The sequence below is a fragment of the Lissotriton helveticus genome, chromosome 2_1 (genome assembly GCF_964261635.1).
Source record: "Lissotriton helveticus chromosome 2_1, aLisHel1.1, whole genome shotgun sequence".
Classification (NCBI taxonomy): domain Eukaryota; kingdom Metazoa; phylum Chordata; class Amphibia; order Caudata; family Salamandridae; genus Lissotriton; species Lissotriton helveticus.
Window position 1 is genome coordinate 1,179,614,758 of NC_136059.1, and position 25,249 is coordinate 1,179,640,006.

Below are 25,249 nucleotides of genomic sequence, written 5' to 3' on the forward strand. Positions count from 1 at the left end.
TCAACTAACGAGCTTAATGCGAAATTGTGGAAATTACTTGATATTATGCTGGTGTAATGAAACTTTTAGACTGGCCTAGTCTCAATTTACTGGTACATTTTCTTGCGATAGCCACAATGAGGGCTGAACACTAATTAACCGGCTATATGTTTACAAATCACCAAAAAGAATACCTCCTACAACATTGTGTCACAAAAGAAAATGAGTTCTCCCTTCATATAACTTTTTGCTGCACTGCTGTTTATTTTAACCTGGCTTTTGAAGCTGCCGACGTTTAAGTTCCCTGTTTAAACCGGTATCAGTGAGCTGCAGTAGCATCTCCCACAGAAGAGGCGTGCGGCTTCCTCAGTTAAGCCCCAACCTGTCCTTACTCGTCGTCTCCCTTCTCTCTGTGGTACTTCATGCAAATGCGCGCGAGGTGCGGCGCGCGGCGGCGGCGCAGGTGCCCCACTCAGGCGCTCTCCTGTGCAGCAATGGGCGCGCTCCTAAAGGGGCCTCGCGCTTGGAAAACAAAGGACTGCGGACCGTCGGCTTCCTTTTACTGTTGCGTACTTTCATTCTGGCTCGTGGCCCTGGCACAGCAAGGTAAGGTTTATATTGTTATTTTCCATGTCAGGGGTTACAGTTCGCACACGTACCCCTTATGTAGTCATCTGTGGATTAAGTTTAAGCTCGGCTAAAAGCTAATTTGTGCTTGGTGTTAACATTTTGAATTACATTAATAAGCAGATAGACCGTCTTTGATATGGTATGTCACTGATGTTTCGAGTGAGAGAAGGATAATCTTTTGAATGTGCAGTCAAGATACTATGATAAACAGGGCTGATTGTGCGAATACCGAGTTATGCATTTAAGCAGTGGCGCAGCGAAACTTGAACCCCCCACCACCCTTTGCAAAGTGCATACATGTCTGAAATGTATCTTACATCTGCAATAAGATGTGAGATACATTTCAGGCAAAAGGAAAAAGGAGTGTGCAAACATGGGCATTGTGGTGCTGATGTGACGTAGCAACCCGGGAATAAAGGGTCACTGTGGGGGTTGGGCAAGGCTCTGCTTGTTTTTCCTCGAGCTGAGCCAGACCCAGGCAAGCGGCTCGAGGCAGACCAGGCATGGGGCTCGAGCCAGACCAGGCATGCGACTCGAGCCAGGCTAGAGCTTGCAAGGGTTCGTGCACCCTCCGGTGAGCAGTCGTCAAACAGTAAAGTCTAAGCACAAGGGGTTAATTTGTTCACTGCCATGATATTTTCCTGCATAAAAGTGCTTCATTTTGAAGGCCGGACTGGCCATTCTGTCACTCTGGCATATCCCCAGTAGGGCTGCTGCCTGGAGCCTACTTTCTTAGCAGGACAGTTTGTCATGTGCCAGTGGCCCCATTTAATGCATGGGTTCCTGCAGTATGGTTTGGACATTTTTGTCAGGGCAGCTTTCGGCTTTCAGTGCAGCCTTCTCTGGGAATGTTAAATTAGGCTCTAGGCCTCGCCTAATAATATTCGTGCATGTCAACTGTAAAGTAGAGCAGCAAGCAGCATAATTTTATTCTCAGAAAAGTGCGTTCTAGAACTTTTAATATTAGGGTCACTGACGCTTCAAACTTCCTTCGAAGCCCTGAGTGGAAGTTTACTGGTGCCAGTCTTCCTCTACCCTACATTTCTACTTTTACCGCTTCTACCACCCCCACCTTTCTCTCCCATTGCCAAGAATGAGCAGTGAACCCTGATTTATCAAGTTGTTTAAAATGTCAAAGTAAACAAAATTGCATTTTTTTCCATCTGAGCATCCACGTTACATATCCCACGAAGAAACCCCACTCAGCTGCTTTTTCTCATTAAACATATGCTTTATATGTGCATAATTACAGTGGCGTATAGTCTGGGGCGAAGAAGCTGCTAAGTAATGGTTTAGCCTTCCAGAATGTCTGCTTAGCAAGCACTGCTCAGTACTTCCAAAAGTGCATTACCTCCACATTGCTTCGAGGTATTCATCCTAAAGAGATATATCACAGGATGAACTTATAAAAAGATTCATGAAAATATGAACCTGCAGCGTTAATAATATTTTTTTCTTGACTTAGTCCATTTTTAGCAAAGTACAGTACAAAAGATATTGTTTTGTACTGTTCTGCATTGTATATGGAACTATAAGGGAACTGTGTAAGATTGTATTTTTTTGGGGCAGGATTTTCCGACCAACAGGATAATTGACAGTTTGCTATTATGGCCCTCTGTTTCTTCTAAGTACAAATATCTGCCAGAAAGCTCTGGGACCTCATGTTTCCACCGAAGTACACACCAAGTATACATATATATACAATACAAAGGAAGTCAGCTTATGGCCAGCCCTCATCAGCCATTGGCTGTTTGGCATTTTTTACTAGTTGCCACTGGCTAGGTAGGCTGTCCTTAAAGCCATGCATTTCGCAAAAGGTTACATGGGGCTTTAAGTGGTCACCTGTCGTAACCTCTCTACTGCTCCCCAGATTAGTCTGACCCCCCCCCCCCCATGTTGTCTCTGCTTCCTGGGCATTGTGTCTGCTGCTGGCTGCTAGTTGTGCTTTGGCTCCCCATTGCTTGTCGAATTGCATCACAAGCACCGAAAAAGTCAATAGCCTTGTTTAGCTATATGGAATGAAGAAAAAACATTCTAGAATGGCCACTGTGCATTCATGCACGTGGTCCTCGCTGGCAGTACATGCTGCAACTGTACAAAACATCACACTGAGTTTAAAGGACTCCAGCTAAGTCCCACCAAACTGTCCTCTTGAACAGGAGTGTCAGTACATTTTTTCCTTTTTCCGTATCTCTTTCACAACATGTCTAGCTGCCGATGCTCTTGTTTTTTTCTTGTAAATAAAATCTTTTATACCCTGCATGTTTTTCAAGGGCTGTTATGTTAGCACGTTAGCAGCAATATGCTCCTATTTGCATCTAAGAGGCTATCTCTGCCCTCTTACCAACTGGACTGTCTAACCATTATTGCCTACAAGAAAAAAGGCACATAGGCAGGCGCTAAATTTAATTTTGTGTTTCACCAGACTTCCGAATGGCATTATGACAAATACCATCAGCAGTTCATAGCTTTTGAGCCAACAGCAAGTTGCATTTTGGGGCTTGTAGTTTGCTTTTAAGATTCTCATTATGGTCTCCAAATTCCAGCATACTTAGGGGTCTATTATGATGTTGGGTGGATAACCACCGCCCGCATGGCGGTGGCGATCCGCCCTACATCAACCCCTGCCCGCCTCCCATTTCCCCCGCCATATCATGATGGTGGGGGGGGACTGTGGCGGACGGGAAATCGTCTGCCACTTTTCCGCCCGGTCGACGGGTCGACCGGGCGGAAAAGGGTTGCATATGGTGGCGGTGTCTGCTAGACACCGCCAACCATGTTAGGACGCCAGCAGGAAGCAGCCTTTCCGTGGAGGCAAGGCATGCAGATTCCTGGGTTGGGAGCCCGCTCCGGGCCCCCAGGATGTTGGGGAGTGAGGCGGCACATGGCTATGGTACCCGCCAGCATTTGCATGCAAAACGTGGCAGGCTCCGTGCGGGCCTGCCACGTTGTGCCTGCAAATGCACACAGTGCATCCACAGCATTGTGTCTGGCAGTGCTGTGAGCACCAGCGCCACAATGTTGTGCATGGGGGATGCCACCGCCACCGCGGCGGTGGCATCCTAATTGCCGGTGCGAGACCGTCACACCACTGGCCGCCGGTCCCAGCACCGCTAGGGTGGCGGGCGGATGAAAGTCCGCCTGCCATCCTAATAGGCCCCCAAGTGTTGTTGGCTAAAATTGTCTGAAAGTGATATACATGACATGGATACATTTCTCAACTATGTATTAACATATTTACAAAGCCCTGTAGTACATTTTACACATGAAAACAAAATAATCTCAGCTCACATATTTTGTAAGGGTTTACTCCTTCACTCACATAATGCATTAAAACAAATAATAACAATGTGAATAATTTTTTTATTTTGTGTCATGGAAAGTTTTATACTGAGCTTCGCAACACAGTAAAGGCACAACATGGACAGCAGCAGAACAACCAAACACAAAAAATAGGTAAAGGTCAATTTACAGTATCACAAGGAATATCAAATGATTCTGTCCCACAAACTAGACTGGTACACCAAAGGTAGCTAACACACTAAAGCGGGAGCCACATGCGTTAAAAGATTTCAGTACGACTTTCATTTTTTTTCTCCCATTATTAAACTGTCAGACCTATATTAAAAGAAAGTGGCTATTTAGAAGGCGGCAGGCTAACTAGTACGGATCACTGACAGAATATAGAGGAGAAGAATATCGACCTACCACAATATCGAGGTAAAAATATTGAGTGACAGAATATCGACTTCCTATCTACAAACAGGTAAGTAGAAAAATATCGAATCCTAAATATCGTTGTTAATAATATAGTTTGCTAAAATATCGACTTTTTAAAATGTCTTAAAAGTAATATAACATTAATGAAATAATAAATGTAATTAAGTAAAACATACTTAAAAATAATTTAAAAAGATGAAAATTAATAAATTATAAATATAATGTTTTTATATATTAACTTAATATTAAAGAATAATCAATATTTTTAATTAGAAAATAATAAAAACATAATTTAGTATATAATTACATATATATATAAATAAACCGATAATATAAATATAAAAATAAATTATATATTATAAGTTAAGTTAAATAATATTTTACACTACAATAAATATAACAATACTGAAAATGTTGCATAGCGTAGTGGATAAAATTACTATTCCCATCAAGTGGTACTGTAGGGAAAGTGTTGGATAGCGGGTGGAAAAAAATTACTATTCCCACTTCAGCAAGTGGAACAATAGGGAAAGTGTTGGATAGCGGGTGGGTAAAAATTCCTATTCCTATTCCAGGGAGTGCAACAGTAGGGAAAGTGTTGTATAGCGGGAGGGTAAAAATTACTATTCCCACTCCAGTGAGAGCAACAATAGGGAAAGTGTTGGATAGCGGGTGGGTAAAAATTACTATTCCCACTCCAGGGAGTGCAACAGTTGGGAAAGTGTTGGGGTAGCGGGAGGGTAAAAATGACTATTCCATCTCCAGTGAGTGCAACAGTAGGGAAAGTGTTGGATAACAGGTGGGTAAAAATTACTATTCCCACTCCAGGGAGTGCAACAGTAGGGAAAGTGTTGGATATCGGGAGGGTAAAAATTACTATTCCCATTCCATCAAGGGCAACAGTAGGGAAAGTGTTGAATAGCGGGTGGGTAAAAATACCTATTCCCACTCCAGTGGATGCAACAGTAGGGAAAGTGTTGGATAGCAGGTGGGAATTTTTGAAAATTAATTTACCTCCCACCATTGTCCCCTATAAACGTCACCTACAATATTGTAAAATATAAATAAACATATTTAATTAACAATTAATTCATTAAGTAATAACAATTAACAATACAATTAATAACCATCAAATCTAAATTAATTCACACAATTAACACTATAAAATAAATATTAATAAATATTATAAAAAAAATACAAGATAATAAAAATAACATTAAAGTTAAATTACTCCCCACCCTACTCCCCCATCAACCCTCAACCCACTCAAAAAAGTGCACAATTAACATATTTACAAATTCATTATTAATAATTAATATCTAATTAAGTACTAATTAATAAATACATTAACATGATTATCAATTAATTATTGATCAAATTCTAATTAATTACTAATGAATTAATTAGCTTAATTAACAATATAAATTATTAAGTACTGAATTATTAGTTAATAAAATAATTAATTAATTTCAATTAAATTACTACCCACCCTATTCCCCTATAAACCCACAACCCGCTACAAAATTAAATTACGCAAAAAGTAATTAACATATAACTAATTAATTCTAAATAATTCTCAAGAAATATATTATAATTAAATTACTCCCCACCCTATTGACCTATAAACCCACAACCCGCTATGGAATTAAATTACGTAAAAAATTAATTAATTAATTAACATAAAATTCATAACTTTAAAAAAATTCGAACACACATTCCAAAATATACACATACTTTTAACACAAATACTAACATACAAAACACAAAAATATCGATATTCTTAACAACGATATTTTGACAATCGATATTACTAACTTTGATATTATTAAAATTGATATTTCTTACCTGCATGTCGATATTCTTAACCACTCTATTTTTGCAAGTCGATATCCTGTCCACTCGATATTAATAACTTGATATTTTATCCATTCTGTATTTTTAATTCGATATTATGACTAGTTGACAACTAGTACATAATCTTTGCTTTTTACCCAACCTCTGGCACACATTTGACTTGCAGTCAGATAAATAGTACTAAGGAGGTCTTAATTTAGCCGGCCATGAAGAAAAAGTGACTCCAGGCAATGATAGGGTGGTGGCCATCATGTAATGGGGATGCAACATGTATGAAGCATTTGAAAGTAAGTGCATATAGAAATCTACAAGTCTGTGTAAAGGTAAATGTATGGATTAAGCTAAACTGTTTGCAGATTAAAAAACAGAAACATCAATTATGAATACAAACATTATGCTATTTTAATATTCAAATACGTAATGCAGGAATGAAACTTCTCTTTTGGGAACTCCAGATTATGGCACACAGATATTTTGCACTGCAGTCTAGTGGTATTTGGCTGTCTGTAAATATTAATGAATGTGGTTTTAAAGCATATTACATACATGTTTTATTCACTAATGCGATTACAGAGTTGTATTAATGTTTACAATCCTCCTTTTGATGATTTTTGAGGGCTAGAATGTCTTGGGCTTCGTATGGAAGGCCTTGTGCTACCTTAATGCTTCTTTTTAAGGGGGGTGGTGTGCTTGCATAGTATTTAAAAATGACAAAACATCAGCAGTCGACCAGCAGCACCAAAGAGGGAAAGCGGAGAGATAGCTTGATTCTGGCCTCTCATGGAGGGATACTTACAGGAGATAATTAGTTCTCGGGGGTCACACTACTTTGGGACACTTGCAGGAGGTAATGAGAATAAGACACAGTAATGGGACTTCTGAGGAATGGGAGAAAGTGAAAGCAAGAGTTAGGTAAGTAATGACTCTGGGTAGTTCACTCAGCTGCCTGCTGAATGAACACTTTTTCCTACTGTCCACCCAGCAGAGTTGGTTTTAGACCTAGACACACTGACATTTTAGTCATCCACACAATGTATTTTCTGAATGGTAATTTTAATTTTTAACACGCTAAGCAGTGTTTTAAGTGGGCAATGTTACATCTCTACTGAGCCCACATTTCTGTCCTTGGCAGTACTGTATCGTATAATGTAATCTGGAATGAAAAATAAATCTGAGTGGCAAGGTTGGAGGTTGTATCTGACTAAAGATTTTGTGGTCTATGAAGGAAATGGTAGGACCACTAGGAGGAGAATGTGGACCAGAAGGAAAAGAAGTGCAAGACGGTGCACTACCAGGAAGGCTAGGACAACCAGAGCCACGAGGACCAGGTCAAGAAGAACCAGGCCCAGAGATACCTAATCAACGAGAACCACGGTTACCTATTCCAGAGAGGACCAGGAACAATTAGATGAGAAGGAACAGGAGAAGTAAAACAGGATTTGGGGACAACAACCAGGATGAGAAAGACCAATAGGGCCAGGACGATGTGAAACAGGGATCTGGACCCAGTAGACAAGAGCCCGAAGGAAAAGAAGGACTAGGGGTAGGAGAAACAGAAGGTCCTGGAACATAACAACAAGGAGGGCTAAGCCCTATGAAGAGGTATACCCAGGTGCAAAGACAAAAAGGGACCAGTACCAGGAGACCAATGGAAATAAGGATCAGCCACAGATGGGCCCAAACCACAAAGATCAGCTCAAGGAGGTCCAAGAGGCCAGAAGCCAATGAACCAGGATCGAAAAGACATCAACTGGAAAGGGCTAGGGCTATCGGGACTAGGATCTCTAGATCAGAATGACCATGTTGTATGTATGTGACCAGGAAGTCCACGCTCAGTGGCACGAGGATCAGAAAGTCTATGAGGGTCAGACTCACAGGGAATCAGGATGACAAGGTCGACATGAACCAAAATAACAGTAGGGATGACGACTATGATACAAGGGATCATGATCAGATAGATATCAACATGGTAGAACAGGCAAACCAGGAGAAAGAAGGACTAGTAGTACTAGTATGGATCAGGAGGACTGGGAGACTAGAGGGCTAGGAAAACCAGAAAAGTGGGACAAGCACCAGAAGACGTGATGCATGGGGACCAGACAAAGGACCACCAGTCCCTAGACCAGGACAACATGGACCAGGGGGACCAGGATCAAAAGGACTAGGAACAGGTAAACCAGGCGTCTAGCTGAAACAGGAGAGCAGGATCAGGAGGGCTGATGGTTGTGAATTGGTGTGACGAGGTCGAAAAGGTCCAGGACTGGAAGCCTGTGAATCAGGAGATCCAGGATCCAGAGGACAAGGGGCAGGTGTACCTGGAATTGATGACCTGAGAGACCGGGACCAGGAAGTACAGGGCCAGGAAGTTCTTAGACTAGCATGAACTGGAGGGCAAGGAACATCAGCACTCAGAACGGCTAGGATGATCTGTGACAGGACAAGTTATTGCAAAACCATGTGGGCAAGGAGCAGGGGAGCGAGGAGGATCAATTCCAAATTGAAGAGGACTACGAAGATCAGGATCTCAAGGGCAATTGGCAGTAAGTTTAGGATACTAGGGCAAGCAGGACAGGCACTATGAAGACCAGGGATCAGTACCATGGGCACCCATAAGACCTAGTAAGAGGACGAGGTAAACCAAACAGATCATAATCTGGAGGACAGGAAAGAAGGCTAAAAGGATCATGAAGATCAGGATTCATGGGATTAACACTCTGATTGCCAAATGGGGCAGAGCAAACATTATAAGTAGCAGGATCAGGGTGAGGTGGATCTGATGTAAGAAGGCCAATCACATTCTGGAAGATTAAGCGGACTAGACTATGGTGGTCATGAGGGCCAGGATTAAAATGACCTGGCTCAGGAGGACCAGAACAAGGAGAATGTGGATCAAGAGGACCTGGATCAGGGCCTGCAGTACCAGTAGAACTAAATGAACAAGGATCAGATTCAGGGCAACCCAAACTAGGAGGACAAAGACTAAAAGTTCCAGAGCACGAGAAGCAAGATGGACCAGGACTGGCAGTACCAGGACTAGGAGGTTGATGGTAAGGAGAACCAGGACAAGGTGATAGGATCAAGATGACCAAAAGGAACAGGGGCAGATGGGCCAGGCTGAGGGAACCAAGAAAGGCCATGATGGGCAAAAGGCAAAGTTTATGATAAGCATAATGGTACAAGAAAGATCAGACCAAAACTAGGATCACACGTGGGTTAGGTCCAGAAGAAATAGGCCCCGGTTAACCCAAACTATAAGGAGCAGGACCAAGAGGATCAGGGACAATGGGTGCAAAATCTCGAAAAGGACAAGGACTATGAAAGATAAAAATAGCATGAACTTGCCCAGGAATGCAAGGTAGCTGAGACCAGGGGCACAGACAACCAGAGTCAGCATGAATCAATCAATCAATCATAGGCATTTATACCGCGCACTACTCACCCGGAGGGTCTCAAGGCGCTAGTTCTAAAGTTCTAAGAGGGCCAGGAAGCAAAGGACTACGGTGGGCAGGAAGATTAGGGCAAAGAGGTTCACAACCTTGAGTATCAGGACCAGGAGTACCAAGGAAAGGAGGATCAGGACCAGGATGATCACCGCCTAGAGATTCAGGCCACAGGGCTAGGAACAGGTTGGTCAGGAAGATGAGCAACAGGATGTTCAGGCCCAGGAGGACCAGATAAAGGAAGTCCATGATACGTTTGTATAGAAGCAAGAGGGCAAGGAGCAGGAAGACCAGGACCAGGAGGTTCAGGATCAGATTTATGAAGATCAGATCCAGACTAATACGACTGGGGGCCATAATGAACAAGGAAAGTGAGGGGTCAGTAACAAGAATACCAGGAGGACCAAGACCAATCAAGGAGGATTGCAAGGATTAGCATCAAGAGAACCAGGAACAGACCTAGGAGTGCCAGGTGGACCGTGGTCATAGGACCAGGTCCTAGAGCACCATGTGGGGCAGACATACCAGGACCTGGGGGTAGCAGGACCAGGGTGAGGCAGATCATGAGGACCAGACCAACCAGAGTAAGGAAGCCTAAGGGGACAGGACAATTAATCACGTCCAGAAATACAAGGATGATTCAACCCAGGAATACAAGGGCTAAGAGAGCAAGTCCTAAGAAGGCCAGGGCTAGGAAACAAGAGGCCAGGTAGGCTGTGGGGACAAGCAGGACAAGGAACTGGTGTACTAGGATTCAGATGAGCAGTGTAATAGGATCAAAAGGACCAGGTCAAATGTACGACGTTCCAGGGGAGCAGGAAAGAAAAGGAAAGAGCTAGCAAAATGAGGCCTGAAAGGTTCAGAATGTCCAGGAGGACCAGAAACAAGAGGATTAGGTATACAAAGACCCAAACATGGAGGACTAGATACAAAAGGATCACATTCTAGTGGGTGTAGAACCAGGAAAAGAAAACAGACTGTGAGCACCAGGACTAGGAAGACCATTTCTAGGTAAACCAGACTGAGAGTGAGGAAGACTAGGAGAATAGGGATGAAGACTCAAGAGTAAATGGCCATGCAAACTGAACAAGTAGGACACGAGCTAAGAGGACCAGGGTAAAGAGGACCAGTGGGACCACAATGAAAGTGAAAAGGAATCTCAATCACAGAGGCACAGGCATATCAGGACCTGGCATACCAGCACAAGAAATACCAGGACAAGGAGTTAAAGAAGACTAAGTTGACGGAAGGCATGATGGCCAAGTCGGGTGGCCAAGAACAGGATGACCTAAACAAGGTAATTCAGGACAAAGTGGACAAAGTAGTCCAGGACCAATACGAGCAGGATGACCAGGGCCAAGAGTATTATGAAATTATAAAGGAGGGCCCGGGGAACTAGTCAAGTCAGGAGCAGGTGGACTAGACCCGTTAAGCCCAGGGACCAGATGGGGATGAGTAGGTGAACTAGAGAGATCAGAATAAGCAAAACATACCAGAAAAGGAGGACTTGGAACAGGACTGGGAGGACGATAATGACTAAAGGCACAGAAGGACCTGGAAGAGAAGGAAGAAGACTGGGAGAAGGAGGACACCTATGTGAGTCTAGGCCACATGTAATAGGATATCCCTTTTTTAAATGATTCTTATTCATGCTTGTTAAGCTGCCATCCCCTAGAAACCCCCACCTGCTCAGCCCATCAATAGAACTGGTAAGTATTTGCTAAAAAAGCAGAACATGTAAAGTGAATAAAAAGCTGGGACTGTTACACTCTGACTTCTGAGTGATAGAATATACTGTCTGATGCTGGCAGAGTAGTCTGAGGGTGGATCTGAGAGCATAGGGACTGCAACTTGGCAGAGGAATTTAAAGGTGGATTGGTGAAAATGAGTGTACTCTGTAAATGATGGCCAAAAGGATTTGAGAAATTCAGATGGCTGGTGTCAGGAAAATGGTAAATAGATAACAAAGGAGTCAGAGGGCTATGGCAATCAGCAAAGGGGAGCTCAGATTCCTAAGAAGGCTCTGATGAGCAGAAGAGGATGTGATGAAGGCTTCAGATAGATAATCTCAGGTGTCCCAAACAGAGATTCTGTGTGACCCTCAGATTTCTGCCCTGACATTCTATCTATGTGCATGTGCTGTGGGTATGTAGCAAGTACATAGTAGTAAGACTCCTTGTGTGATGAAAGTCTGTTTATTACTTAGTGCATAGATGCATGAATGAGTGAGTCGCTGTTTGTATGTGTTGAAGACAGCATGTGTGCAGGGCTGTATGGGTGGATGAGTGTGTATATGGGTGTGTTAGTGAGTGAATGACTGTCTCAATCATGTCTTTATAAGTAACTACATATATTATAAACTAGTATATGTGAGTATTGGTGTATGTAAGTGAGTATATGTGAGAGTGAGAGATTGGAAGAGTTCCTGTATGAATACGTATGTGTTTCTATAAGTGATTGTTTAAAAGAGTAAGTATGTGTAAATTTCTGTAGAAGTGAGTGTGGTTGTGTGTGTATAACTGTATATGCAAGTAAATGGATTTTTGATTATTTGTTAGCATGAGTGGCTATGTGTGTGAGTAACTCTATGGATGAGTGGCGGTATGTAACAGGATATATAGGTGTATGAGTACATATGATGAGTGAGTACATGTATGAGTGACTGTATAGGACTGTTGGTGAATGAGTGGATGTGTATGTAGATCTTGGAATTACTGAATAGGTCGTTGTAACTGGTATTGGTATGTCCATTGTTTTGAAAATTTTAGTTTCTATTTTTGAATGTGTGTATCAAAGGTTATATTAGGGTGAAAGGAGGTCTGCCACTCTATCACAAGGATGATGTCATCAGTGATGTCATTTGAGGTGTCATCAGTGATCTATCACAAAGAGGAGCTCAGAGGGAAAAGAAAGAACACTCAAAAAACATCAATAACTACAAAACCCTGTCTTATTGGCGTAAATAATGTCAGTATGCCTTGCACCAGATCAGTCTCATGTCAGTGATCACTGTTGCACTCCCCTATCTACTATCGTTTTCTTCAGGGGTATTATTGCAATACGTCCAATACCTTAACAATTTTTTAAAAAAAAGGAGTGGTATATTGGCCAACATCTCTTGACAGTTACACAGAACACCAGGGGATATCTGAAAACTCAATCTACACAGTGCATCCACCAAATAAAGGTGGAATTTGGCAAAAGAAATTTCTGTAAAAAATGTATCTACCAAAAAAAATTGTGTGGCGAAATGAATGACACCTCACGGGAACACCACCCTCGAGGCAACTGGCAGGTACTCACCAGACTGGGCCCCTTTTCTCATCACTGGTCGTCATTCAGTTCGAAAAATAAAAACGAGAATGTGTCCAAACAAAAAACCAAAGAAGTGAAACGTGCACAAAAGCTCTGCTAGTGACAAAACAATGTGATTAGAACCAACAGGCACATCTATTCGCAAACTTTTATTCCTGATTATCAGGCGTGGTCTGTTGAATTAAAAAGGCTGGTAGCTAACATCGCATACCATTACCTATCGCCAACATGTTTCTCTGCCTCAAAGGTTTCGCCAAATTCATCAGGGCTACACACCTTGTCACCGCACCACTGTTGGACACTTCGTTCTGTGTCAACTGTCAAGTAGAGGAAAGCACAATAATACACACATTAAAAACCCAGTATGCCACCTTTCCAAACCTTATGTAAGTTGCCGCATTCACGGTATTTACCCTCTAGCAGCTTTCTTCACTCATACCAGCTGTCGAGGGAAATGGGCCTAGCGTACTACTCCTGACGTGAGTTTTTCTTAAATGCAATCTTGGCCCATACGATTGTGATCATCAATCTAGAACACACATATAGAAAGACAAAACAACACAAAGACACAAATATTAGCAGTACTCGCTTTTTGGTTGTTTAAAAGCAAGTTGGCCCATTTACTGCGCTCACGAAGGCTAAATTCCTTCTACACAGTCTGAAATGGTAATGCAACGCATTCATGTGTTAAAAGCTTTTTCAGGCCAAAGGTAATCGTAAGGCATCATAAAGCTTCTGGAGTGACTCGGTGTCTAAGCACTCGCTGTAACTATAGGACAACCGGGTCTACATTCTCAAAAACACAGTTGTCATATGAAATCAGCGACATGTGTGTTTCAAATGTGTCTACATTTTGTGAGCCCGCCTACCATTCTCGTGAGGCTGCTCATATGTCCCTAGTAACAACTAAAGTGCATATATCTTCACCGTTTATCATATTCATGTGCACAGTATATGGAGGTCATCTCTTTTGCACCCTGCATTAAATGGAGTAGAGGTTTCCAGGGTTTTAGGTTAAATACAACAATCTCGTTTCTTATTTTATAAAGGCCCTCTGCTGGCGTACCAAAAATGCTGGAAGTGGGCAAGCCACCCGTTCGATAGCGGTATATTAAATCTATCGATCACATTTGCATGTTTTGCAATACCCCTCTATTAGCGTGATACGGAAACTGGAAACATTGCCCCAAAGGATCACCGTATGGCCCCCTAAAACCCGGATATCCTACTCCTCACCGTGAGTTTGCTCGCGGAGCGTGCTGTCTCCTTCTGTTCAGAGAGTGCGCCCCGCCCTTCAGAAATAAGGCTTACCGGACGCGGAGACGCTTGGTGACGAAGGCAATGGCCGCCATCTTATACTTGCATTATGAACGCGTATTTAGACACAAAAAGATGTAAAATTTCAAACCTCTATCTGTTTTAACAGTGCAGCGTCCTAATGAAAATCGCCTTAATAAATATGATGTTAACAAGGATTACAGGACGTATAGACGCTCGGTGACAAAGGGCACGAAACGAACGTGGGCGTCATAGGCCGCCATCTTGTAGTGGTGTATTTCAACATAAAAAACCTAAAAATATAGAATCATAACATCAGTGATATCATGAGTGATGTCACTGACCATGTCATGGGTGATGTAATATGTGACGTCATCAGCAGTGCATTGCGGGCACGCAAGTTATAGTTAGCTGAACTAACTATAAAGGGGGAATTTCTAGGGTTTTATACGAGTGAAATGTCCCGCTAACTATAACATCCCTGAAACCTATGGTTCTTTCAGTGAATTTCTAAGGTTTTTTAAATGCTTATTCCTAACTATAACGTGCCTGAAACCTATGTTTTTTACAGTGAATTTCAAAGGTTTTTAAACGCTAATTTTTAACTTTAACGTGACTGAAACCTATGTTGTTTAAGTGAATTTCAAAGGTTTTTTAAATGCTAGTTTCTAACTATGCCTACTGAGGTAGGACATGTGAAAAAAGAAGAAAAAACGCACAGAAAGAAAAAGAAGAAATGCAGAAAGAAGCAACAGAAGTCCTCAAAGACGAAGAAAAGTGCAGGAATAATGAAGCGTGCAGGAAAAACAAACAGAGGAGCAGATAGAAGCCTTGTTGCAAAATCATCCTGTACCCTCTACTTTTTCAGACAGGTACTGGTGGTAACTGAGTCTAACTAACCAGTCCTAGAGCCAGTGCTATGTTAAAAGACACTTAGAATACAGTGAAAACACTTACATACACTAGGGAACACTATGCGTTGCGGTACCCCTGTGATTACCATGGCCTCCTCTGTAAAACCCTAGTACATAATAGGCAGGGGGATTAAAACAACCTCTTAAAACGCACCACAGGGCGCATTTGAACACTGGGGAAGGGGGGGCCTGAGGTGATGTGTGCAAACACGCCCTGTTGCCGTTTTAATTTGGGGATTAAAGTCCCCTTGAATCCTGAGAGTCCCTAGGGTCAAACTAGCCCACTAGGTACCTCCAGTAAGCGCCGTTGCAGAGAGGTGTAAAAAGGGGCACGGCCTGGACCACCTCTCTGCAACGCAGCGCAGTGGCACTTACTGGAAGCACCTGGTGGGCTCGTTGACCCCCAGGGGCCATCAGGATTGAAGGGGAATTATTTCCCCAACTTAAAATGCGCCACAGGGCATGTTTGCACATGTCACCTCAGGCTCCCTCCCCTCCCTTCCCCACTGTGTAAACACGCCCTGTGGCCATTTTAAGTTGGGAGATTAAGTCCCCTTGAATCCTGAGAGTCCCTAGGGTCAAACTAGCCCACTAGGTACCTCCAGTAAGCGCCGTTACAGAGAGGTGTAAAAAGTGGCATGACCTGGACCACCTCTCTGCAACGCAGCGCAGTGGCGCTTACTGGAAGCACCTGGTGGGCTAGTTGGCCCCCAGGGGCCCTCAGGATTGAAGGGGAATTATTTCCCCAACTTAAAACACACAACAGTGCGTGTTTGCACACGTCACCTCAGGCCCCGTCCCCTCCCTTCACCACTGTGTAAACGCACCCTGTGGCCGTTTTAAGTTGGGAAATTAGGTCCCCTTGAATCCTCAGGGTCCCTAGGGTCAAACTAGCCCACTAGGTACCTCCAGTAAGCGCCACAGAGCTACGTTGCAGAGAGGTGTAAAAAGGGGCGTGGCCTCTGAACACCTCTCTGCAACGCAGCTCCCTGGCTCATACTGTACGTACCTGGTGGGATTTCTGGCCCTCAGGGACCCTCAGTATTGAAGGGGAATTAATTCCCCAACATACAACTCGCCAATGCGCGTTTGCACAATGGTGAAGGAAGTGGGCGGGGCCTGAGATGACATGTCTGCAAACACGCCCTGGGGCGCGTTTTAAGTTGGGGAATTAATTCCTCTTCAATACTGAGGGTCCCTGGGGGCCAACTAGCCCACCAGGTATCTCCAGTATGCACCAGAGAGCTGCGTTGCAGAGAGGTGTTCAGAGGCCACTCCCCTTTTTACAACACTCTACAACACAGCTCCGTGGCGAGCGGGCGGGGCCTCCGGCGCGATGCCGGTCTTTTTTAAACTTTTTTTTTGAAGAAGGGGGCTCTGTGGCCCCCCTTTTTTCCCTAATTTATTGGCCCTGGGGACCCCATCCACCAGGGCCTGACCCCTATTTTTTATTTTTTTTATTTGGAAGGGGGCCGCATGGCCCCCCTCCCGAGGCCATAATTTGCCCTGGGTACCCCATCCCCCGAGGTATGGCCATTTTTACAATTTTTTAAAATTAATTATTGGAGGGGGGCTGCGTGGCCCCTCTCCTCAGGCCATTTATGGCCCCGGGGACCACATCCGGTCTTTCCTTTATTTACATTTTTTTATAATGGATTTATAATTGGGGAGGACGGCCGCGTGGCCCCCCCTCCCGGGCAACTAATAGCCCCGCGTTCCCGCCGGCTCCCCGCCTCCTGCGGGTCCCGGCATTGCTTTACCACACGGGGAGCTGCTAAGATGCAGCGCCCCGTGTGGAAAAGCATTCTGCTTTGGTATTTGGAAGAGAGCAGGTTTCCTGCACTCTCTTCCAAATACCAAAGCAGAGTTTGCTATGGCAGGACGGAAGCAATGTCCTAGATGTTGGCACCCTGGGACACTGCAGGAGCCAGCCCTGAGGGGTGGTCCCCAGGGCCATGACAGGGCCCAACATTAGCAAAGCCCCAGGGAGGTGTTGGTCGTCGGGGCTGGGGGGTCCGTAATGGACCCCTAATTTGCATACTTAGTGCCCTGGGGAGGTGGCGGTCCCCGGGGTGTGTGGGGGGCTAGAGTCCCCCCACACAGGTTAGGTTTATTTTATTGTTTTAAAACAAGCCCCGGGGGTGGTCCCCAGGGCTGCGAGGGGGCTGTGAGCCCCCGCAAATATTTTAGATAAGCCCCGGGGGGTGGTGGGACCTGGGGCTTGGGGGGGCCTTTGAGCCCCCCCACCCATGTAATTCAAAAGCCCGGGGGGGTGGTGGTCCCTGGGGCTGGGGGGGCTGTGAGCCCCCTGCAAATATGTTTAAAAAACCCGGGGTGGGGGGCCCCTTTGGGCCCCCCATTACAATAAAAGATTGCCCCCGGGATTTGGCCCGCCCAGGGGCTAAATATTAACGAAGCGCAGAAGTCCGCCCTTTGTTTTTTTTTTCACGGCCGGACCCGCAGATCCTCCGCGCTTCCCGCGATTTAAAATTAAAAAAAAAAATGTTTGGGCCCTGGGGGTCCCACAAGCAGGCCTAGGGGGTCAGGGTGTTTCTATCATGACCCTTTTTCGTGTTTTGCGCTTTTGTTTTTTTCTTTTCTTGTGCTTCGGTTCTATCGAGGCACAAGATGGCTGCCAACACTTCCTGGTTTGGAGTGTTGACAGCCAATTAGCATAAAGCTCGTGGTCGGGAGGGTGTGCGGATTCTGCGCGGCCATAGATATCACTATTTTTTAAAATGTGATTTTCTCAGCAACTACTGAACGAATTTACACCATTTAACAAAAAGAGTTCTTTCTGAACCAAGGGCTACCTTTTTGCCAAATTTCGTTTCGGAGTTCGGGCTGTTTGCACACTTGGTATGTCAGGGCCCCCCCCTCCGTGCACCACTCACCAAAGCTGAGTTGCAGAGAGGTGTTCAGAGGCACCGGTCCGTTTTACACCTCTCTGCAATGCTGCTCCCTGGCGCATACTGGAGGTATCTGGTGGGCTAGTTGGCCCTCAGGGACCCCCAGTATTCAAGGGGAATTAATTCTCCCACCTACAACGAGCCAGGGGGTGCGACTGCTGCACTTAGGGGCGTGGCCTCATCCGCGATGCCGGCTTTTTTTTTCCATGGGGGCTGTCTGGCCCCCCTACTTTTAAATGATTTGGGGCCCTGGGGACCCCATCCCCAGGGCCTGCTTTAAATAAAAAAAGCAGGAAGGGTGCCACTCAGCCCCCTCCCGAGGCCAATTTCGGCCCAGGGACCCCATCTCCCAGGGCATGGCCACATTTTGACTTTTTAAATACTTTTTAAAGGATGGGGGCTGCGTAGACCCCCTCTTAAGGCCTCAAGTGGGCCCGGGGACCCTCATTCCCCGGGGCTGGGCCTCATTAAAAAATTTTTTACTAATATTTATTGATGGAGGGGGGCCACTCTTGGCCCCAGGGACTGTTGGGGACCATGGAGGGAGTCCCAATGCTCCCTCGGTCCCGCTGGCTCCCCGCCTCCTGCGGGAGCCAGCACTGCTTCTCCACAAGGGAAGCTGCTTATATGCAGCTCCCCTTGTGGAAAAGCAATGTGATTTCGATTATCCACAGTTTGCTATGACAGGACGGGAGCCGCAGACTCCGGCCCTGTCATAGCAAACAGCAGTGTCCCGTGGGTGGGCACCCCGAGACACTGCAGGGGGTGGCGGTCACCAGGTCCATCAAGGGCTCCAAAGCCCCTGGGAGGTGGTGGTCCCCGGGGATCGGGGGTCTGTAATGGACCCCCGAGTTCACATCCTTAGAGCCCCAGGAAGGTGGCGGTCCCCGGGGCATGTGGGGCCGTGTGACCCCCGCAAATAATTAATAAAAGCCCAGGGGGTTGGTGGTCCCTGGGGCTTGGGGAGCCTTGGAGGCCCCCAACACATTTTTATCAGTGCCCCCGGGACCTGGCCCACCCGGGGGCTTAAATACAACAAAGCGTGGGAGCCGTGCTTCGTTTTTTGTTTTTTTCGTCCGGATTTGCAGACCCAGCGCGAATTCGGCCGATCTTTTTTTTTAATGCTTTTTTTGGCACTGGTGGTCCTTCTGGGACCCGCTGAGTAGGCCTAGGGGGTCAGGGTGTCTCTACCCTGCCCCCTTTTCTTCATTTTTCACTTTATTTTACTGTTTTCTTGTGACTCAGTTCTACCGAGTCATAAGATGGCTGCCAATACTTCCTGGTTTGGAGTGTTGACAGCCAATTAGAATAAAGCTCTTGGTCGGTAGGGTGCGCGGGTCCACCGCGCCTCTAGAAATCAATTTTTTTTTAAATATCCCAGCAACTACTGAACGGATTCACACCATTTTTATGAAGGTCGCTTTCTACACCAAGCACTACCTTTTTGGCAAATTTGGTGTAATTCCGTTCAGCAATTCGGGCTGTAGCCGTGGCTAAAGTTTCCTATGGAAAATTGATTTTTTTACTCTTATTTTTTGAATTTCTCAAAACTATTGAACGGATTTACACCATTTTAAAAAAAGGTTGCTTTCTGAAACCAATCGCTACCTTTTTGCAAAATTTGGTCTAATTCCGTTTAGCAGTTCGGGCTGTAGCCCTGGCTAAAGTTTCCAATGGAAATTAACATGGAGAAAACACTTTTTGGGACTCCCCTTTTTTTTCAGCCTCCACTTGACGAATCACCCCCAGACTTTCAGGATAGGAGCTGACCTGGACAGACTTTTGTTTGGGAGAATTTCGCGAAGATTTGTCAAACGACGCCAAAGTTATTAGCAAATCATAAAATGCTTTTCCTATGGAAACTCGGTGGTCGATTAGGATGGCGGACAGACTTGCGTCTGTCCGCCACCCCCGAGGTGGAGGGACCGACCACAGGGGCAGCGGCGGTCCCTCCGTAGCAATTAGGATGTGACTGCCACCCTGGCAGTCACATCCCGTATATTTTACATTGTGGGGGGTGCTGCTTTGAGCAGCACCCGCCGCAATGTAAAATATGCATGTTTCACTTTGGCATGCACAACTTGGCAGGCACCGCGTGGTGCCTACCACCTTGTGCATGCCACATGTGCACCCCTCACCCCCCAACACCCTGGGGGCCCGCAACGGGCCCCCAAACACAAAAGACCACATGCTTTTCCACGGCGGAAAAGCTGTCATGGAAAAGCATGTTTCCGCCTGCAACCTAATATGACTGGCGGTGTCTTACAGACACCGCCTCCATATTTGCGTGCATACACCGCGGATCAGCGGTGGACAGACTTGCCATCCACCGATGATCCCACCGGCATCCTAATGTCGCTGTGGGTGTTTGCAATGTCCGCGGCGGTGAATCTGCATCCTCCGGGCCGGCGGTGGCTTCCACCGGCCCGGAGGATGCGGATTCACCGCCAGCATAATCGACCCCTAGGTTCTAACTATAACTACCTACTGGTGACTTTCTGCCCCCAAGGGGCATATTGGGGATAATCACCAGGGGGGCAGACAATAATCACCAGTGGGGCAGACCCACCTAGCCTTCAGAAAGCAGCTTAAAACCTGGATATTCGACAAGTAATTCCCCACCCTTCCTCAAGCGCCTTGAGACCCTCTGGGTATGTAGTGCGCTATACAAATGAAATGACTTGACTTGACTTGACATTTGTCACCACATTCTTTTGAGTGGGGGCATAGACATGCCAATGATGGGCAGCCCCCAGTGCTATATTTTCCTTTTATAATATTGCCTGTTGTCTAGCGGGCTTTCTGCCCCCGCAGTAGGGCAGCTTGGGGGTAATCACCCCATCCATCCTGGGGGTGGGCAGAAAGACTGCCTTGTTGTTGCGGTGGAGGCATGGCCATTTTCATGGTGTACAACTCCACCCCTATTTTTTATAACTAAAGCATTTCACTTGTGTCTAGTGAGCTTTCTGCCCCTACAGGGGGAGGGGGGAACTCACCACCCTCTGTGTTCTGGGGAAGGGAGGGCAGAAAGACTGATGCCATGTTTATTTGGGGTGGGCCATGGCAATTGGCTATATTTGTTTAAAAAAAAATCTTTAGTGTCTAGTGGGCTTTCTGCCCCCCTGGGGAGTGGGTAGATTGGGGATAATCGCACCCATGCATTCCCAGTGGAGCAGCAGGCTGTCTGCCTTTTTTGTTACGTCGGTGCATGGCCATCCCCATTGTGGGAAGCCCCTACCGCTATATTGTTCTTGATAAAATAACCTGTTGTCTATTTGGATTTCTGCCCCCCTGGGGGCATATTGTGGATAATTATCCCCTTCTACCACCAAGGGGGTAAAAGGAGAGTTGCCATATATATTGGGGTTGGGGGCATGGCCATGTCCTAATAAGCAGCCCTCCCTATATTTTTATTTTTAAACACCCTTGGTGTCTAATGGGCCTTCTGAAGATCAGGGGTAAGTGCACTCATGCACTTCTCAGGTAGCACAGAAAGACTGCCCTTTTTTGGTGGGGGCATAGCCATGCTCATTGTGAACAGTCCCCAATGCTATATTTTAATTTGAAATAACAACCTGGTGTCTAGTAGGCCTTCTGCCCCTCAGCGAGGGGGGGGAGATTGGGGGTAATCACCTTCATCAACATACACAGGGAGGGCAGACATAACTGCTTTTTTTGGGTGGGGTCATGTGGGCAGGCCATTGTGGGCAGCCTCGACCTCTATAATTTTATTTTAATAATAACCTGGTGTCTAGTGTGCTTTCTGCCCCCTCAGGGGTGCAGATTGGGCCAGCAAAAATGTTATATGTTTGGGTAGGGACAGGGCCATGCCCTGACGGCCAACTCTATATTTTTATAGAAAACAAATCCCTGGTGTCTGGACTTTCTGCTCCCCGCGAGGCCGATCCAGAGTAATTGCCCCTATATGCCCCAGAGGGGGTGGGGCAGAAAAACTGAAAATTTAGAGGGGGTTAGGGGAGCACAAGTCCTTGCCTAAAGGTCCATTACCCCATCCCTGGTGCCTATTTGGTGGATCGCTGCTTTAGGATCCCTCGCCTGTGGTGACCTCCAAGCAGGGACCACTGGGCAAAGGTACCATTGGAATGGGGAGTTTCTCCCTTACCACAGGAGAAGAAGTGCTTAAGGGGGGGGCTGAGGTATTGCCCCTAGCCCTGATTCAGTGAAAGTAAAATGAGCCCATGGGATTATTTTACTTTGACTTTTCGAAGTAAGGTCAATGTGCCCTGCATGCTTATCATCATTACAAACATAAAAAACCCAAATCTCAGGCTGCTCAGTAAGCTCTTCACGAGCAGCCATAGCTACAGAAGAAGGAAAAGAAACACTCTGGTGCTGAGCACCAGAGGGGCTTTTCCAACCCTCCCCAGTCTCAGCCAGTGGCCCACAGCCGCATTGGGGAGGGGGGTGGGTGTCGATTATTGGCCGACACCCACACCAAAAGGTTTAACTTGAAAATAAATATTAAAATAGTTTCAAATATTAATGAAAAATAATTTTATATATTTATTTTAAATGTAGAACAAAATTAAAACAATTATTAAGCACTATTATCTTGATTTTGAAATAAATCTTTAATTAATGGAAATATATTCAATTAAGATCTTAAACTATGTTCCCCCTAAAGAAAAACGGATTATGCTTTAATAATTATTAAAAGTGATCGATATAAATAATTACAATTAGTTTAGTTCTGTTTCGTTAAACATTATTGCTCCATTCATTGTTAAATTCAAAATAGGATATTTAAACATTTTACAATTTAATAATAAATATGTAAAAATGTTATATATATTTTAATGTTAAATTATATATATATTTATATTTTTAACTATTTTAAAAATGTTAATATAATGTAACATAATATTACTTCCTTTGGGGTTTTAGTTTAATTCCCTGTCTCCAATATTTTCTATAAGGGGGCGTTGCAGTACCATTATGTGGCCACATGTAGTGCTGGACTTACTTCTGTTTTAAAAAAAGATTTGTTAGGAGTAACCTATAGTTGGATCATGGGAATAGCCAAAATTTGTAAACTTACTCAATAGTGTATATCACTCAGGGCCCAATTCACAAAGGTAAATTTAGACCAGAAGTCTAAGTTTAGGCCTGATCTTTACGAGCCCAATTCACAATGGTAAACTTCGACTTCAGCTAAGTCTAATTTTGTGATTTGGGTTTTAGACTTCAGGTCTAAATTTATTTTTATGAATTGGGCCCTTAGACTTCAGGTCTAAACTTAGTCTTCAGATCTAAGTTTACCGTTGTGAATTGGGCACTCAGAAATGTATATTACTTTTGTTAATCAGACCCATTATGTCCTAATTGTTGCTTACAAAAAGATCCCAATCAAAGTTAGAAGTTAATAACAGAAAATGTGCACCCAAAGGGGCCACAGAAGAGGGACGAGCTACTTGAGGAACAACACACCGCCTGGAATATGTCAGGAGCTGAGTACCAAGAAGCAACAATTAGTATTCGCTAACAACTTTGTCAAGGATTTGGAACACCTAAGCTTTGTGGCACTAAACGGGTGCTTCCCGGGACACCAGACCCCAGGCAGCAACATATCACAGCGCAACCTCAAGCACGCTAATAGATTACACCTTTGTATCTTTATCATTCTTCAGTATGATCACAGGCTTCCAGGTAGGGACCCAAGATCATAGTGACCATCTGCCACAGGAAATCTCTACAAGAATATCTAGAGCACGACCAGATCAGTCTGTTGAGGACTCTGAGTCCATATAAACGGAGATCTTCAGGAGGATTAAATTGAAAACCAATCATCCAGAAGAACTACTGGCCTCAGCAAAGTCAATATGGGAACAATGGGAAGAGACTGACACAAATGTGATAACGCACTGGGAACACTTAATTAAAACACTAGGAGTAATGCACATGGCAATCGCTCTTCCAGCTTCAATGACAACCAGTTCATTAGTCCATCAAGAGAACCCTTTTTCTATTACTAAAACTCCAAATCTCCGCAAGCTTAAGAAAGTGATCCAGCGTTCTGACTGAAAAACTGTCTCACCAACACTACCTATCACCTCAATACTCACCATTAATCATGAAACACAAATTAGGCCCATAACACTAATGAGAAAAATTTTGAGCGTCTGAATCATGTGGCCTGATTAATAAAATCTTTACTTATACTATTTACACTATTATACACATCTGCAGTTTAACTGTTTTCACCATGGTTTTTAACATTTATCATTTATAATCAAGCCACTATAGGCGATTGGATCAACTGATGGAAACTAGATCATGAATAAACAAGACCAGCTTGTCTTTTCAAAACTAATTTTATTAACTTTATTCTTCAGAAAGAAAAATAGCATTAAAGGATTAAAGTCTTTATTTTATAAGCAAATCAAGAAAGCAACATTTTATTAAGGAAATGAATTAACATACTGGCATCATGAAGGCAAGCTCAGAAACATGAATTATTAGCAGAATAACAGTTTCCATTCCCTAAACCTATTTCCCTGTCTATTTCTCACTCCACCTAGAAAGGAAAAATCATTTAAAGTCTGATGTCCTTACGTACACCAAAAGTCCAACAGCATGTCACGTCAATCAGGAATCGGAAAGCAAGAGTTTTTTCCCTGCTCTCTGTGGCAGGTTTTATACCTTTCTCTTTAGCTAAACTTTCTACATTTTACATTCTTTCATGAAAATCCAGACTTCTCATTGGCTGAGCCATGTCAGTCCACAGTTAGGTCACCCGATTTTGACCAAGTCCAGGCTTCACATAAGCCCTATTGTTCTTAACTTCCACATCCTTTTGGCTTCCTCGAGAAAGATACTTTTTCCTCGAGTTCAGAACATTACTTCCTAATCTTGACAGACATTTAAGTTTCTGTCCTTGAGCCTTCTCTCCATGAGCACATTTAACTCGACCAAAAACTGTTTATCCATTTAATGATGACTGTGCAGCAAAAATCTCCACAACTGCGCATGTGTGAAGTCTTCACTCTGGTCAAGTTTTCACGTCTGCAGCTCTGTCAGCCATTTACTAAACCACCTTTAGGCCTCACTTGGAAACTATTATTAAACAAACACAAGACATCAATTAATTAAAGAATTGAGACCCATTCTGTTACCCACCCCCTTACTAATTAAGTCCGTTAATAATGTTACCTAGCAAAAGCACAGACAAGCAGCTTTTATATTAACCTTT

General features: G+C 44.5%; 1 protein-coding gene across 1 annotated transcript in view; it reads left to right on the forward strand.

The window, feature by feature from the left end:
• The first annotated feature begins 473 nt into the window (after window positions 1-473).
• The window catches only part of LOC144820225 (uncharacterized), a 129,888-nt gene continuing 105,112 nt past the window's right edge, over window positions 474-25,249 (forward strand). Inside the window, exon 1 of the mRNA XM_078677827.1 lies at window positions 474-585. Within this exon, the coding sequence (XP_078533953.1) occupies window positions 474-585 (112 nt within the window). The remainder of the gene's footprint in view (window positions 586-25,249) is intronic.